This window comes from Hypomesus transpacificus, chromosome 19 (genome assembly GCF_021917145.1).
Source record: "Hypomesus transpacificus isolate Combined female chromosome 19, fHypTra1, whole genome shotgun sequence".
Classification (NCBI taxonomy): Eukaryota; Metazoa; Chordata; class Actinopteri; order Osmeriformes; family Osmeridae; genus Hypomesus; species Hypomesus transpacificus.
In genome coordinates this window covers 9,579,599-9,596,092 of record NC_061078.1, presented here as the reverse complement: position 1 = coordinate 9,596,092, position 16,494 = coordinate 9,579,599, and the positions used below count along the sequence as shown (strand labels likewise).

Sequence of the window (16,494 nt, the reverse complement as noted above, 5' to 3'; positions counted from 1 at the left end):
CCATATTTAATGGTATAGGTCATTTGGGATAAGTTATGAAGGATGTTTACCTCTCTTTTTATGAGAAAAGGCCAAGTCGAGGTCAACATTTCTTCTGCCGCTCTGAAAAGAAAACAACAAGCCTTACCATATTAATAACCACGACAAGGAACATTGGCATGAGTGTATGGTATGACTTTCATAAACAGAAAATCACAAAGTGGTGAGAGAGATTGGGAAGTTGGGAGTTCACACAGAGGACATGAGATACGGTAGAGAGAGAGCCAGAGCGAGAGAGAAAGATAAGAAAAACGACAAACATCTGATAGAGAAAGTGAGAACGGGAGAGATAAAGCAAATTACATAATGCATGAAAAAGATAAAAGGAGGCAGAGAGACAGAAGGGAAAGTGTGTGAGTGCGTGCAAAGGGGATAGTATAAATAAAGACAGCAGAGAGACATGGAAAAAGTGAAAGATATCATGTTTGTTGTACTGCAGGACTCCAGTATCCTGTGAGGCGAGTGGTTCCTCACCAGAGCATAGCCCTCCTCGTCAGACTCCGGCTGGGAGAGGTCGGACTCGCTCCTGGACTTGATCAGTCTGTAGCTGGGACTGGTCTGGACAGAATGGCTCTCGGCGCTTAGGCTCTCACTCCTGCACGCACACACGCACACACACACACACACCAAGACACACCCATTCAGAATGGTTAGTGTCATGAACTCATACAAATAGCATTACACAGTTCAATTTTCTACGCAATTGCATTAGAACTATCATCTTGTTTGCCATATGTACATAGTCAAGCTTTATCATAGCAACACTAACTGGGTCATGCGCTGGGTTGCAGCCAACAAGTTTATCACTCCTCATTCTGTTTTACTGATGACACACTCAGCACACGACAGAGAGTGATAATGTGAGAGAAGTACCACATTTGAACGTTTAAACTTGATGGTTTCCTAAATGAGGTTGCAAAATAAGGTCAGTGTACAAGATAAAACTTGTTGAACTAGGTCAAACGCTGCTGGGGAAGTCGGTTCCTTGGCATCTGCAAACCTTTTTTCCTTCAGTTGTTTTGGAAACAACATGATTGGGGGAATCTTTCCAGTTCTCCCTGTGGCTAGGGGTTGCTAATGCATGTTTTGTTCTTAGTTCTACAGTACTAGTTCTACTGGTTATCACACCCGTAAAACAGGTGGTCTTTACCTGGTCATAAAGCCCACCCCCTCCTGCTGGACCCCCCCAGGTCCAGTGGTCAGGGGGCCTCCTTCCTCCTGGTTCTGCTTCCCCAGCTCCCCCAGCACAGGGCTGACCCCCAGCACCAGCAGAGCACAGCGGTGGATCACAGAGTTGCACGCCGCTGTGTATAGATCCTGGCCCTCTGGCAGCCCCGTGCTGTCCCTCCTCTCCTCCAGGGAAGGCGTGGGCTCTTCCTCTCCTCCTCCTCCTCCGCCTGCGCTGCTCGCTCCACCTCCTCCGCTGCCGGCGCTCCGGGGGGTGGAGCTGAGGCCCAGGCCGGTGCTGCTGCTGGCCCGCTCCCTCTCACGGCTCCGCGCCGCCTCACGCGCTGAGAGGAAACATTGAAAGATTTCTGTGTGCCGTGGTCGCGACACAGAGAAAGAGAGAGATGCATAGACAAACAAACACAGGGCACCCGAGTTAGAGGAAGCTGCAGTCAAAACGTGCGCCCAGCTACCGGTAGTTAATTTATGAGAAATTCTCACATTTGGCCCAATCTGAAGCGAACAGCTAACAACATGTGCCCTGGTATAGCCTTTGCAGTTCTGAGGCCTGGTTTGTTTTTGTAGAAGTGTTCCTAGTGCCACCTCATGAGGGGGATTATATCAATGTGATTCCTTCAAATCTGCAAGTACTGTTTGTCAGGCGCAAATCATTTTCAATAGATATACAGTACACATATATTGCATAGTGTACAATTGCCATTTCTAGTCAATATTTAAAAGTTCAAGGTAAGTGGCTATTGAGCTTTCAGACAAGAGAACTGTGTCTACTTCAAGACCTCCTTCAACTGTACTGTGTTTTAAGGTGTGACCTTATGACCCGTCATGAAAACATGATGAACAGGGAGGGTTGGTTCAGAAGCATTTTCCAGTAGACTCCCCCCTCCTGAGCCTCCTAGAAAGATGATGACACATCCTGCAAGTCTAAACAAATAAAGCAATGCAGCCTCACATGGTGCAGCTACGACTGAAAGCTCTGTTCTCACGTTGCAGCTGGGCCACCGGGGTCACACAGTGGTGCTAGTAGTGGCCACGGCTGGTTGTTTGATAACCTTTTTACAAATCCAGTTCATTATTGCAAAAGAACGTTCTATTTTTAGTGGAAGTATAAAGTCTGCTTTCTGCCCTAATGTTCCTGAAATCGTTAGGAGCACAGACTTTATTTATTCTAAGATAGAACCATGCAGTTAATTCCCAAGCAGTTGCGTAAAGTCAACGCATTAATTCCATGTACAGTACACTGTAGTCTACCAAAAAGTGGCGGTAGAAGGATGTGCCAATGTTTAAATTACTTTCTTAATCAAATAAAAGACGATGTACATATGATTTTTTCTCAGGTTCAGTAAGAGTCTACTCACTTCCAGCCGTCATGACTTCGTGCTCCCTCTCGTCCTCCTCCTCGTCCTGCTCCTGATGGCCCTCCTCCCTCTCCCGGTCTGCCCGCTCTTCCAACTCTGCCTCCTCGTCGATGGTCCGTGTGAACGAGTGCTCCTGGGGGTCCATCTCCAGGGAGTCTTGATTGTCAGAAATCTATGGATGGAGAGTGAGAACTTCTTTTTTTGCAAACAGGAATGACAGCCCCTCCTCCCCTCTGTCTCCCAGACAACTCACATGCACTGCATAGCTATAATGAGTGGAGCAGGCTGTAGTTGCTGACTCACCCGTCTCTCCCGCGAGGAGGAGCGGGTCTGGATCAGCTCCATGTTCTTGCAGGCCAGCAGGCGATTCCGCACCTTGTACACACTCCTGTAGACCTCTGCCAGGGTCTTGCAGGGCTGGTACCTGGTGGAGAGAACACACATCCTCACAGTAAGGCTCTCTTCTCCAGCTCTTCAAGCCTGGATAGTTTTAGAACTCTTTCAACCCAACAACCAGGGCTGCACAATGTAAATTTACTAAAGGTCTGTACTATAAAACTGGTGTGTGAGTGAGTGCATGAATGTGTACATATATGAATGTATTAGTGTGTAAGTGTAGAAGAGCCAAAGTGTAGGTGTGTATGAGTGAGTGCATGTAGGGTTGTTTGAGAGTGTGCAGTAGCAGTCCTGTACCTTCCCTCTCCACAAGCTTGTCCCAGCAGTCCAGTGTGCTTCAGCAGAGCGGCCAGCACGAACCTGGACACTGTGTCCAACAGGGACTCGTTGCTGAGAGAAGCATTGTCCCAATCTAGACACACAAACATAGACCAGGAAAATCATGAGGATACATTAGATTTTTTAGTAGCTTAGACCAATAAGACAGGACAGGATAGTGCAGAGATATTCATATTAGAGTCATATATTAGTTTAGTAATTTTTGTTTTAAGCTGCTGAATCCATGTTGCTGCCCAGCAAGATCACTTTTCCGTTAATGCTCTACTGCCGCACATCCTCAACCTCACATGAAGCTGGGTGACTCCCACAGACCTTTGCTGACAGCGTAGTCCTGCATGTTGATCCAGAGGCTGTTGGTGGGTTCTTTGGTGGAGCCCAGAGCCAGGTCGACAAGGACGCTCATGTCGGGTCTCAAAGTGCAATCGAAAGGTTTCTGCTCCTCGTTACCAGAGAGGGCCACATCTAGCAGCGAGCTGATGCAGTTGTCTTAGAGACAAAGAAACTAATATCATGTATATACCTGCATGCTATGGATTCTTTGCTTACAGTGGTAACAGGCTATGTACATTGTAGAGTGGAACGTGTTGCATTGCAAGCACCTGCACTTCTAAATGAACCTAGGCCATTCTGCCACACTGTGGAAGCTCTAACCCTAACCCATGATCTCCATACCTAGCTGTGGGATGTCCATCTCCAGGCCGTTGCTGAAGAGGGGGGTCTTGAGCCAGTAGGCGGTGTCCTGCTCCTCCAAGGAGGTGGGGGCTCCCTGCAGCATGCCCCCCAGGCAGCGGCCCACCAGCAGGGCGGCAGTACGCTCCAGATCCACCAGCCACACCCAGGACTGGGCAGGCTGAGCCAGGGGCACGCCTGCCGCAGGGTCCACAAAGTCTGGGGTGCCTAAGGCGCAAGCAGAAGGGTCGTGTGGGGCTTAGTGTTTATGTATTCAAGCACAGAGAGTGAGAGAATGGCCTTTCTCCACCATCGATATATATTTAGGTACTGTATATTCAGTTGTAACTGTTACATATTTATAATCTTATTACGAAAAGATATAGGGATAAGGAGAAGAGAGAAAGAGCAAGTTGAAAGCCTAGCTCCTTAGTTTAGCATGTAGCTCTGGATCACATTAAGTATTGTCCCCTGGTTCCTTACCGTGCAGGGGCCACTGCAGCTCCTGGTCCTCCAGGGGGGTGGCTGCGGGCAGCAGTCTGTTGAGACGGTCAAGAGGGGGCAGCAGGTCCAGCAGGTAGCCCAGCAGGGGCCGGGCCACGGACACCGGCAGCAACAGCAAGGAGTTGATGATCTGACATAGCATGCTGCCTGCCGCCGACACGTAGATCACATCTGGGAGGGGGGGGGGGGGGGGGGGGGGGGGGGGGGGGGGGGGGGGTGGGAAAGGAGAGGGAGAGAAACAGAGAAAGGTAATTGAACGACGGCAGTGGTGTTCGTAGCCTCGTTTGAGTGATGTAGATGTGATGGGTGATGTGAATGGATCGTTATCGGAGGGCGGATTGACGACACAGGCGTGTCATGATATATGGGCTTGCTCTTAAATCCAATGATTGAATTCTCCTGTGACTGATAGCCAGGGTTAGGGTTGGAATACAAGTGGCACCATACAGACTGAAGAGGGAGAGAAGAGGAATACAGAAACACAGAGTGCAAGAGAGCACAGCAAAAGGACGCAGACAAATGAGTAGCCCCCGTAAGGGGAACGTTCAGCGTTAGCAGGAGGGTGGCGAGGTAGCCCTGACCCACCTCGGAGCTTCTCCCTGACGCTGCCGTTCCAGGAGCTCTCCTTCAGCAGGGCGGCAGAGCGAGAGAAGATGTCGGTGGCGTGGGGCAGCAACAGCTGCAGGTGCTTGTGGAGTAGAGCCACGCTGCTGGAGTTCTGAGGGGGGGCAATGTAATGTGACACATTACTTGCATTTCATATTCACACGGTGTGCATCAAAGGTCTGTGTTATCACTGTGGTAATATGATGGCAAATAATATAACAGATGTATGCCAAACAAGTAATGTACAACTAAAAACCAACATATATTTAAGTAATATCAGAATATATTTTCATAAATAATATATTTCACGCATCCTAATACAATTTCATTCAACAAATTAAATATAACGATAAAAAACATCAAATCCATGTGCGCTTCTATCAGTATGCGAGTGTGTCCTTCCAATACCTCCGTGACACAGTTGATGTGGCAGTAAGCCAGCAGCTGTTTCTGCAGGGAGCAGAGCAGCTCGTGGAGGTGGGCAGGCTGGCTGCTGTCTGACGAGGACGTCCCCTGCAGCAGCTTGTCACTGTTCTTCTCCAGCTCACCAAACGCCTGATCCTGGAAGGGGCAAAAACACATCCCGATCAAATCAGACACAAACACACATGCAGACAGACACACACACACACACACACACACACACACACACACAAAGTGACGCAGACAGACACACAAGAATACAGAAGGGAAGAATCACACACCATGAAGCATTTCCTCATCAATTTACCCTACGTATCACACAGCCATGAAGCCCATTATCAGCATCATATATTTACACTGGATGAGCCTCGTTCATTAACACAAGGTTGAACTGTGACGTGAGTCTGTGTGAGGTACTGGGCCAGGAATAGAGGGACGGTTAAGATCCCAGCGGGTGATTGTGGATGCCTCATGCTCCTTTGTGCTGCTGCTGTCTGTGGTGGCTCCAGACTCAGGGGGGAGGCTGAGAACTGAGGCTGGGGCACATGCAGAGTTTCTCCAGACAGGATGGTGTCTTGGGAGAGGCCCATAGGTCCTATGGTCCACTTAAAGGACCTGCAGTTAGTTTCATTTACTGAATTAAAGAAAGTGTAGGGAATGATACGATGGAACGGAGGACATCGGTCCTGCCTGCGAGTACGCCTGCTGTGTATTTAGACATCACCGTGTAACATTAATATTACTGGTAACAACTGGGGGGGAAATGGCACACACGACAAGGTCACTACAAGGAATTTGCGGTACAATGTAGCGTTCACTAGCTTCATGATCAGAATTCCTGATGAGTAGGTGTGACTGTCTGGTGCATCTGACAAATGACCAGTCCAGAATTGCTTACATTGGTCAATGGACATGGGTTGTCCCATTCACACCAATGACTAGCATGTGTTTCTAGATTGGTGTGAAAGGGGTGTGAATAGGTAACTAAAGGATGTATAAACGAGTAACAATAGACAGATGAGTGGGTCACAAATGGTGTAATAATAGGTAACAAAAGGCATGTGAACGGGTCACACCGCTATTCAACTGAAACGTGCGTGTGGACTGTAAACTGACCGTGTAGAAGCCCAGGTTTCTCAGCAGGGTCTTCATGAGGATCTCTGCCAGGTGGGTGTCGGGGTGGCTGCCAGGCGAGCCATAGGGAGGGTCCGTGGGGAGGCCGAAACTGAGGCTTGCAGAAGAGAGGCCCTCAGGGGCGTCGGGGGGCGAGCTGTAGCCTAGCAACGAGGCCACATGCGTGTGGTCCTGTAGGCTGGTCAAGATGATGTCCAGCTGCATTCTCTGGAGAGACACCCGCCAGTCACACAAACACAACGTGCGGTCAGTCCTACTGCAGGTTCCAGAAGCTACAGCTAACAGGCTCACTAAAAGCATCAGGTATAGTTATGGCTGCCTTGTTACGGCTTGGGACAGTCTGGCAACAGTTATGGTTTAGGAAGGTTTATGCATCACTGACAAGGACCTTTTAGATACAAATTTTACTGCCTTGTCTGACACACACAAAATGTATCTATATTCTTATCTATCTATATTTATATAATATCTAAACATTACATGTTATCTTAAGAAAATATACATACATTTATTTGTAATCGGGACTCATGTAACGTACACTGCATTGTCATTCCAGCATTCAGCAGTAACAGGTTAGCTAATAGAAGAAGCAGGCAGTGAAGCTCTGGCTGTGAGGCGACATATTGTACCTGTCCTTTGGAAAGGCTCTCCCATCTGTCGGGGCCTTGGGGCAGCAGAGAGTGGAGCAGCTCCATGCGCTCTCTCAGAGGAGGCAGCAGCATGGTGGCCCCCACAGACAGGGTCTCCATCACCGCCTGGTAAAACAGACATGCACACAATCAAGGGTCTGGTTCGCTGGGACACGGACACATGTATACATGGGGGAAGCCAGGCAGATCAATGGATTCTTATTCACTAGTTACTTGTGAGGTTAGAAGTGCCAAACTCAAATGTTAGCTTTAAGTAAGAAAGTAGGAAAGGGGATTGAATTCAATTAGTGGACATCAAATTACAAATCTATTTACAGCCATGAAGCACTTGTTTCAGGTCTCCAAGGTAGACTAGCTTTAGCGTAATAAAGTTTACATCTGGAGCTTAGAGAAGATGTGGTTTTTTCGAGTTTTGGATCTTAAGCTGACACTGACCTCTTGAATCTCATCAGGCACAGAGGAGTCCATCAGTCTGAAGAGCAGGTTACGAAGGGGACGGGCCTGTCGCCCCAGGATACTGGTGGCCACACCCCCGGCCAAAGCCAAGGCCAGGTGATTGGACAACAACCGAAGGCAGAGTTTGAGGAAGTTGTGATGCTCCCTGTGAAATGAATAAACCTGAATTACTAAAACTGTATTTATGAACAAGGGATGTGCAAAACATCATACCAGTTCATGACCAAACCGATTTAAGAACCCTTCCACTTGGACTAAATAAAAAATATCATGCAGTATGAAATAGCTACAGATTGAAGCTATGGACAGGAAAAAAACATATGAATGAAAATATGGCAGCATGTATAACAATAGGCAATAAACTGCTAGTAAACTCTCTTCAAGTCCGTTTTGGGACTGAGTTGTGTGAATGACAGCCGCTGTAGGGGAACACCACGCTCTGAAGGCTGGCTCACCTGGAGGAGGGGAAGGGGAGGGGCGGCACCTCACTATTGATGCCATCGCAGTAGCGCTCCAGGAATGAGCGCAGGTGGGAAAAGGTACTTTCTTCGAGGTCCACGCAGTAGGGCCTGTGCCAAGCCACCACTTGCCTGTCAATAGAACAGGAAGAGGAAAACAGGAAGACCATTTCACTGACTTTGATATTTGAGACATGACCTTTATTATCTTTATTAGCGTTGCATATTTATTTCCTTGGTCCTGCAGGAATTCTTGGATGTACTCATTGAACCCATTACATCATATTCGGCGTATTGTGGCCATGAACTGGACATTGAGAATTCAACAATATCCACAGAAAAAAAAGAGACATTACCTAACCTCTGAAATTACGTAACACACACACAGAGGCCCGGGGTTGTGACATAAGAGAGTGAGAGGATACTTCCCCCTGGACGACCCTCAGCCAAAAGGATGAGTGGTGGAGTCTAAAGTCTGGTGCTACTGACCTGTCCCTGGGCAGTGCTGTCCATGCCAGGCTGTGGGAGGTGCCAGCTGAGATCTGCTGAATGGCCACCCCATCCAAACCCACCACCTTCTTTGGCTTGGTGATGGGCCCTGTGGAGTTGCCCTGGCCACACTGGCCCATGGAGTTGTTGCCCCAAGCGTACACTTCATTGTCTAGCGACATAACACACATTTCAATTGTGAAAAAGAATGATGATGCCATTTCAATGTACAGGACAGTTGGATGAATGAATCCACATGGATATATTTATGGATGTAAAAAAAAAAGTGCTGTATGGAATTCTTTGTAAAAATACAAATGTAGAGATTCAAAATTATATAGAACATTTATATTTATGGGTTCTACAAGTCTATATTAGCATTATTTGTAGTATACTTTGCTCACAAAGTAGTGAAACTGTGAAAGTCACCAAGTTCACTGTGTCATTATTTGTTCAGTACAGAAGGCCAAAAAGTTACACATAACCCTAAAATTAATCCCATGTAAATGTAATGATGTCACTCGTGACAACTCTGTCCTCACATTGAGAGCACCTGCTTTACAAACACTAGTCTGTGTGTATCAGCAGAACTACATTTGTACTAGGGTGTGACACAGCAAGTATGTTTGTAAATTAAGATTATAGAGATTAATAATTGTATTTGGCCAGTGGCACCAAGGAAATTAAAACTATGCAGTTTAAACTGCAACCATATGTTTAGAAGAGCAAGTAAACAGTCATGTTTCAATTATGACAAGCAAAGTACAGAGAAAGAGTCGAAATGAAGAGTTCATTGAAGCTAGCAACTTTAAATTTGAATCTCCCCCATTTGTATTCTTCCTGCTGGTGCAGTGTGTCATTATATGGCTAACTGTGTGATGGTTGTTACCTTCATGATAAACATTTTGGTTACCTTTTCAGTTAAATGTTACGGCTACCTTATTCAAATAAATTACATTCTCATGAATGACATAGCTACTTCTATGATGAATGTTTTAGCCACCTTCATGATGAATATTATTGCTACCTTGTGGATTCATATAATGGATACCTCTAGGTATGATGGATGTTATGATGAATGTCATGGCTACCTTTTTGGTTGAATGTCACAGCTACCTTTTAATCAATCATATGGCTACCTTTCTGATGAATGACATGGCTACCTTTGAGATGAATCCTGCTCTCTTTACCGTGTGAAAGAGCCAAGCAGTGGCTGTCGCCTATGGAGATGTCCACCACTCTGGTGGTAGCCAGCTCCTCGATCAGCTTTGGTCTGAGGGCCGTGGCTTCAGAGGAGCCGCAGCCCAGACAGGCACCACAGCCCCAAGCGTACACCTGAAACGCACAGCAGGGCAAGAAATCCTAAACAGTCGCTTCAAAACCAAAAATACTTGCATATGAAGATTAGAAACAAGTTGGCAAATGGGGCTCTTTTTAAGAGCGGAAAAGGGCACAGAAGGTACAAGTCTAATAGCAGCCTAATTGCATGTCAATGTGCTAAACACAACTACAAAGTATGTATATACAATGTTTATATACAATAAATCACTATAAACTTCCTTCTCACACCCAAACACAAAACATTGACTTGAGAAATTCCATCAAAAATCCCAGAAGTGCTACTGCCCTCTCCCCACCCATACCCTCCCCATGCACAGCTGGCTGTGGTGCCGTTGTTGTGGCTGATTCCAGAAACTAGGCCATACCTGTCCTGTGGAAGTCAGCGCCAGGGACGATTGGCTTCCAGCACACACTTTCCTGATGAACATGCCCTGCAAGGCCTCCACCACTTTGGGCTTGTACACACGGTTTGTATCACCATGACCCAGTTTCCCTGCAGTAGATGGGAGCACATCCAGTACTTTGAGTTCTGGCACAGTTTCAGATGTTAGTTAAGAGTTAGAACTTGTATTTTAGAATGGTAGTTCCACTCTCCATTAGAGAATGATAATTCTACCAGTGGCACCAACACATCTTGACATGTATGTTGGGGTCAGGTGGCTGAGCGGTTAAGGAATCGGGCTATTAATCAGAAGGTTGCTGGTTCGATTCCCGGCCATGCAAAATAACGTGTCCTTGGGCACAGCACTTCACCCTACTTGCCCGGGGGGAATGTACCTGTACTCACTGTAAGTCACTCTGGATAAGAGTGTTTGCTAAATGTCTAAATGTAAAAGTTGGTTGCATAAGCATTGACTATTAATACACATAGTCTTGGAATGAAGACTTGTGACTTGACTCACCGTTGTCCCCTCCTCCGAAGGACCACACGGTGCGGCCGTCCTTCGACAGAGCGATGGTGTGCGAGCTCCCACACGACACCTCGCCCACGTTGCTTATGTCTTTCACCAGAGTAGGAATGTTTCTACTGTTGCTGTCACCGTGACCTGCACACACACACACACAACATAGACTGTGAACACAGGGAATTGAACATGTCAGCATGTCGACGTGTATATCAATATAGCCTTCTGAGTTGTTTGTGGTGTTACAATACATCTGGTAACCAACTATAGGTGATGACTGAAAATGGGGTCCCAGCAGCATGCAGGGTGCCATGCAAGTGTTACCTAATCTCCCAAAATCTCCTTCCCCCCACGTGTAGAGCTCTCCATCCTCACTGACCGCAGCGCTGTGTCTGTAGCCAGCAGACACACACACCACCACCTGCAGCAACGCAACCACACGCACACACTTTCATTACCACCCACTTTCAAATCTGCGGTGAACTCACATTACCATTATAAGAAAATGTTCTGTGCCTTCAATGGTGCAGCGGGGGTGTGGTGCGAGGGTCAACCTACCTTTCCCTGCAGGGGGCCCTGAATGAGTTTGGGGTACTTTTGCGTGGAGCTGTTCCCATGACCCAGCTTGCCGTAGTCGCCGTCCCCCCAGCTGAACACCTCCCCCTCCGTGGTAAAGGCCAGCGTGTGGCCGTCCGAGCCCTTTGAAGACGACACCTTCTTGATGGCACGATGGGGTTCGAAGGTCAGCTTCTTGAGCGTGGATTGGTTGTTGGAATCACCCAGGCCCAGGCGGCCGTAGCTGCCCTTGCCGCAGGCGCGGACTGAGCCGTCAGATGAGATGACAAAGGTGCAGTACTGGCCAGCCTCGATCTGACACCCATCAATAAGTACAGGGATGAGTTGCTATGAGTTTGGCTGGCTACACAAAAACTCTTTAACTTCCCCATGTTAACCTCGATGAACTAGAATAACTGAAAGGCTAAGAAGGAAATAGTTTCCTTTCATATTTCCCACATGGTGCACATATATCAACAGTGTGTGTCAAGTGTATTTCAACAGCGCACATCAAAACATGATTCATTAAGACATTTTTCCATGATAATTTAGACCCCAGAGTCTGAAAGCCAACACTTTTCCTCCAACAGTAAATGTTGCACTACCTTGTAAAATCTAGGTGCAGCCGCACAATAGCACATGCAGCCAAGGTACAGAAAGAAATCACAAAGAAACGACACAAATCCCCAACCCAGACATAAGACAGACATTGATCAGGTCTTGGTGGAACAGTACAGACCTTTTCTGTTGCTTACCGTCTGAGCATCCGCAAAGCTTGGTGCCAGTTTGGGCTGCAGAATCTTCTCCTGGGTGCCTTCGACCAGTTGGTGGCTGCTATTGCTTCCCCACACGTACACCTCACAGGTCTCTGACACCATGGGCGCCTCACCTGTCTGGATACTATCGGGGCTGGCGCAGGTGCGGGAGTAGTCAGATGCCATCCTGCATACCTGAAAGAAAAAGTGGTCAAGCTGTAAACAGAGGTGTTGGCACTGTCATCCTTTATCAAGAGGACAGATACCATCCGATCTAAACACAACTTTAAACCTGGTTGGCGAGGGAAACCAGGGACTGTGTTTCTTGTTGAGTCCTGTATTTATGATGTTTCGGAAGACAAGGAACCACAATAACTGGTTAAAGTCTACCACCGTTAAAGCATACACCCAATTTCATCAGGGATCCTGATGTTATTTGTTGTCATTTTATTTATATTTTTGTTAATATACATTTGGCCATTTTCTTCTGGGACCCTTTCCCCTGACTTTTCTATAACTCTCCAGGTTTTTCCTGTAATGTGAAGGAGGAGTACAGCAAATGTCGTCATTGTGGATGTTGTACATTCATTGGAGATGCCACTCACTAATGCACAGGGTCTGAACAGTGAAATACCACATGAGTGTCTTACCTCTTCAAACAGACAGAGTGCTGCTTCATAGAGTGAACACAAGCCATCAGATGTGCGTGTGGGTTCTCTCCACTGACTGCGATCCGCTGAGGAACCCTGAGACACACAGAGAATATTTGTAGATTATTGTTTTATAAGCTTGTAAAAAACCCTCAAAGAAACTCTAAACCCATTTGGCTCAAAAAGTTACCAATATCTTCTAGGCAAGGTACAGCATTTGGGCCGAGGTGTATATACAATGGTTTACTGAGGACTTACCAGAGAGCGTCTCATCTGCATCAGGATATTCATAAAGCAGTCGTATCCAATAAGCCCCTCCTGGTTCTGCACAACCTTGCTCTTCTCCATGGTGCTGACCAATGCTGCTGCAGCCAAAGCCATCTCAATCCACTCCAGCAGGTAGCGCAGTGAGCCCCTCTGGGCAGCCAGGCCCAGCAACAGCTCTGAAGCCAGCCTCCTGCCCAAAATGTCTGCCCCGGAATTTGGCATGGTCACTCCTTTGAGGAAAGTGGTAACCTGGGCCAAGCAGTCTAGGCCCATGGGAGGGATCTTGCTTTCGTTAGCTAAAGACAAAGGTGGGAGGGAGCTGACCACGTCAATGGCAGTGTGGATGACGTCATTACAGAGATTGAGGCCTCCTCCTACTCCACCACCGCCTCCGTTGGGGGCAGGTAGGGGCGGCATCATCCAGCTTTGGCGCAGGAGGGCAAAGAGCAGGCTGAGGCCCGTGCGCACACCCATCTCAATGAGGGCATCAGTGCTGGAGCGCGGCCGCTCGTTCACAGAGTGGAGGTCGGCTGAGCCTGAGGTGTTCTCAGGCGAGTGCTGCTGCTGCTTGACTTTTCCCTTGTCATGGTACTTGTTAGAGAGGGCATAGAAGATGCGCTGGAGAACCAGCAGACGCTTGCGCAGGGCGGCAGCAAAGGGGGAGTCGGAGCACACCATCTTGGCCAAGGCCAGCTGGCTGCTGAGCAGCGCATCGAGGTAGTGCTCCTGCTCATCGCTGGACAGAGACTCACGCTCAAAATCAGGAAGCTGGGGGCCCTTGAGGCACAGCACCTGCTGGGGAAGCAGCACCACTTCTTTGTTGGTCAGCAGCTTGGAGTAGAGAACAGAGACGCCCTCGCGTGTGGCGATGGACTCGCTGTCCTCCGTAATCCATGAGCTGTTCAGGTGCTCCAGCCATTTGAGCTTCACTGGAGGGATCATCAAAGCCATGGCACGTCACTCTGGGGCCATCAGTCCTGGGCAAAATCCAGGGGTGGAATACCGAAGTTCAGGCCATCAGATAGACTAATCTTTCAAATCAACAAAGGAACATACTGAAGCAATACTTAAACTCTATTAATTTACTAATATACTGTCATAACTAAGAACACTGTTGGTCCTTATTCAAAGAAATAGCAGAAAGAGTAGGGTAGCAAAATAAAATAAAGAGCCTTCAGGCCTATACATTTTAGGCTAGTAATGTTAATACAGGCTAATTATGTGCCCCAGTACTTACCTATAATTTTAGAGATTCACGAGTCATTTCAAATGACAAAAAGACCAATAAAGCATAACTATGACAGGAATCCAACAGCCCAGAAAAGAACAACAAACTGATGAGCTTGTTCAAGATAATAAACGGTCAAACTCCACAGTTTAAACCATTCATTTGACAGTAAACAACTTTTACTGTGTGTAGTTTTTCTATCTTTCCATGGACCATGATGTCAATCATAACAGTTAAACATGAACTCAGATAGTAATAAACCTGAGCTAAATGACGGAAAATATTCACAAATTTACTGTAAATTAGAATTTTACAGGTATTTCAACATGATGTTAAATTGATCATTAACCTGTTTTATCTAGCTGATGGCGTTGCAAAAGTAGGTCATCCATCTGAAACTGATTACAAGAAAAGACTTCTCCTTAACATGCTGACTATGCGATCAAACTATCTGGACACACATAAGACACAACTGTGGCCTACACTGTAAGTTCCCTGAACACAACGCTATTTGCATTTGATACACACAAACTATTAGACAAAATGCCTTTACCATTTAATGATGCATACAAATGTTGTTTTTGTCTACAGACACAAGTGTACTGAAATAATTTCATAGCCTAACTCTCCAGGAGTGACAGTGCATTTTCCCCCTGCTGCATTATTAACACATACACAGATAGCCTAAGGCTAGGCTGTGGTACCTTATGTCAGGCCAAGGGTCTGTTGGTTGGAGAAGGATCTGGTATATCTGGTAATAGAACGCTTGCTTGGTGCATTGAAGAAATAAGCTCAGAGACATTAACTTCCTAAAGAAAATGTAAGAAACAGGGAAGTCTGCAACTATCTCACCAACACCAAATGCTTCAACAAATTTAGAAATTGCACCATGAAATGCACTTGCAAGTTAACATTTAACTCAGAAAGGCTTTTTCCACAGTAGGAATTTCTCAACCACAGTCATTATATACTAAAAAGGAAATAATTCAGTCATGGGTAGCTTTTCTATTAACCCTAGCATATTCCACAGCTGCAAGAGTTGACTAAACACAAGCCTTTGCACACACAGATTTAAAGACAGGGTAATATGCTGCCTGACATCTATCCAAATATCCCATACGGACAGTATTTAGTAAGCAAAGGCATCACGGTTCATTGCTCCTAACATTGTTTATAACCTTGCCAATGTCTAGCCTATATCCTGTTTTTATTCTTGACACTTGACCTGTAGCTTATTAGATCTTGCTTTGCAAACAGATAGTACTCGATATTTAAGTAATTTAGAAGCTAGCTAAAAAAGAAATTGGGGATAGTTGAGTAACTACCAATAGTGTACTCTTCTGCATCAGGTGGGCTTGCATAATTGGCAGATCTTCTAGCTAGCCACCACCGATTTAATTGTTGCTAACGTAAAGCTTTGAAGCCATTAGTCAGCAACACGACACTGAAACAAGGGGGTTAGCCAGTCATCTAGCTGGGAGTGGGAACTATGTAAACTGACGTTAGCTCACGAGCAACTAGCTAATATGGTGTGTTTCCCAGATACAGTACAGTACTGTAGCTGGCTAGTTTTGTAACACTACGCTACCTAGTTCAACAAATAGTTTTTTCATAGCTAACTGGTTAGAACAGCTAGATAGCCGGGTAGCTACACAGTATGTGGTTGAGTGCTTCTCTGAAAGCCTTGCTAGCTGTGCTTGATACTAAGTATTTCTAGACGGCTACTGTAACGCTACAGTTGTAGTATCTGACTGATTCGTCTACAATTGCTGCTCGCGATGGTCATAGCCTAGCTACCTGGCTAGCTGGTGGCTAGTTAGCCAGTAAGCACAAGCAGCTGCAGCCAACACGGATCATACACATAGCCATAGGTTCCAATCCATATAGGAGTGCCCAATCTGTGTGCTACAGTACTTCACCAAACTGACAGGCACGCCACACCACACTGTTCAAGAATAAAACAGACAGCAACTGATAACACTAGCGGGTTAAGTAAAACGGAATGGCAGGTTGCACCTAGCTGCAACAAAAAATACTGTTACCTAGCTCTAGTCAGCTCGTAAACAAACTATGTACCTAGCTAACTA

The 16,494-nt window shown here is 46.6% G+C and overlaps 1 protein-coding gene across 16 annotated transcripts in view; it reads right to left on the bottom strand.

Annotated features, from left to right (window-relative positions):
• The window catches only part of herc1 (HECT and RLD domain containing E3 ubiquitin protein ligase family member 1), a 45,641-nt gene that overhangs the window by 28,816 nt on the left and 331 nt on the right, over positions 1–16,494 (bottom strand). For 10 of the 16 annotated variants that reach the window (XM_047042001.1, XM_047042005.1, XM_047042004.1 and 7 more), the window contains exons 2-25: positions 13,171–14,156; positions 12,913–13,008; positions 12,263–12,457; positions 11,511–11,822; positions 11,277–11,373; positions 10,950–11,093; positions 10,413–10,540; positions 9,870–10,041; positions 8,707–8,878; positions 8,215–8,349; positions 7,739–7,904; positions 7,283–7,408; positions 6,636–6,860; positions 5,505–5,657; positions 5,076–5,208; positions 4,470–4,661; positions 3,990–4,214; positions 3,630–3,803; positions 3,276–3,390; positions 2,886–3,006; positions 2,583–2,754; positions 1,190–1,574; positions 514–634; positions 51–102 (exon numbers count right to left, since the gene is read on the bottom strand). In XM_047042001.1, the coding sequence (XP_046897957.1) occupies positions 51–102; positions 514–634; positions 1,190–1,574; positions 2,583–2,754; positions 2,886–3,006; positions 3,276–3,390; positions 3,630–3,803; positions 3,990–4,214; positions 4,470–4,661; positions 5,076–5,208; positions 5,505–5,657; positions 6,636–6,860; positions 7,283–7,408; positions 7,739–7,904; positions 8,215–8,349; positions 8,707–8,878; positions 9,870–10,041; positions 10,413–10,540; positions 10,950–11,093; positions 11,277–11,373; positions 11,511–11,822; positions 12,263–12,457; positions 12,913–13,008; positions 13,171–14,130 (4,771 nt within the window). In that variant the 5' untranslated portion in view covers positions 14,131–14,156. Of the gene's footprint in view, positions 1–50; positions 103–513; positions 635–1,189; positions 1,575–2,582; positions 2,755–2,885; positions 3,007–3,275; positions 3,391–3,629; positions 3,804–3,989; positions 4,215–4,469; positions 4,662–5,075; positions 5,209–5,504; positions 5,658–6,635; positions 6,861–7,282; positions 7,409–7,738; positions 7,905–8,214; positions 8,350–8,706; positions 8,879–9,869; positions 10,042–10,412; positions 10,541–10,949; positions 11,094–11,276; positions 11,374–11,510; positions 11,823–12,262; positions 12,458–12,912; positions 13,009–13,170; positions 14,157–15,111; positions 15,217–16,494 lie in introns of all 16 variants that reach the window. The other 6 variants (XM_047042011.1, XM_047042017.1, XM_047042014.1 and 3 more) reach the window with 3 other exon arrangements.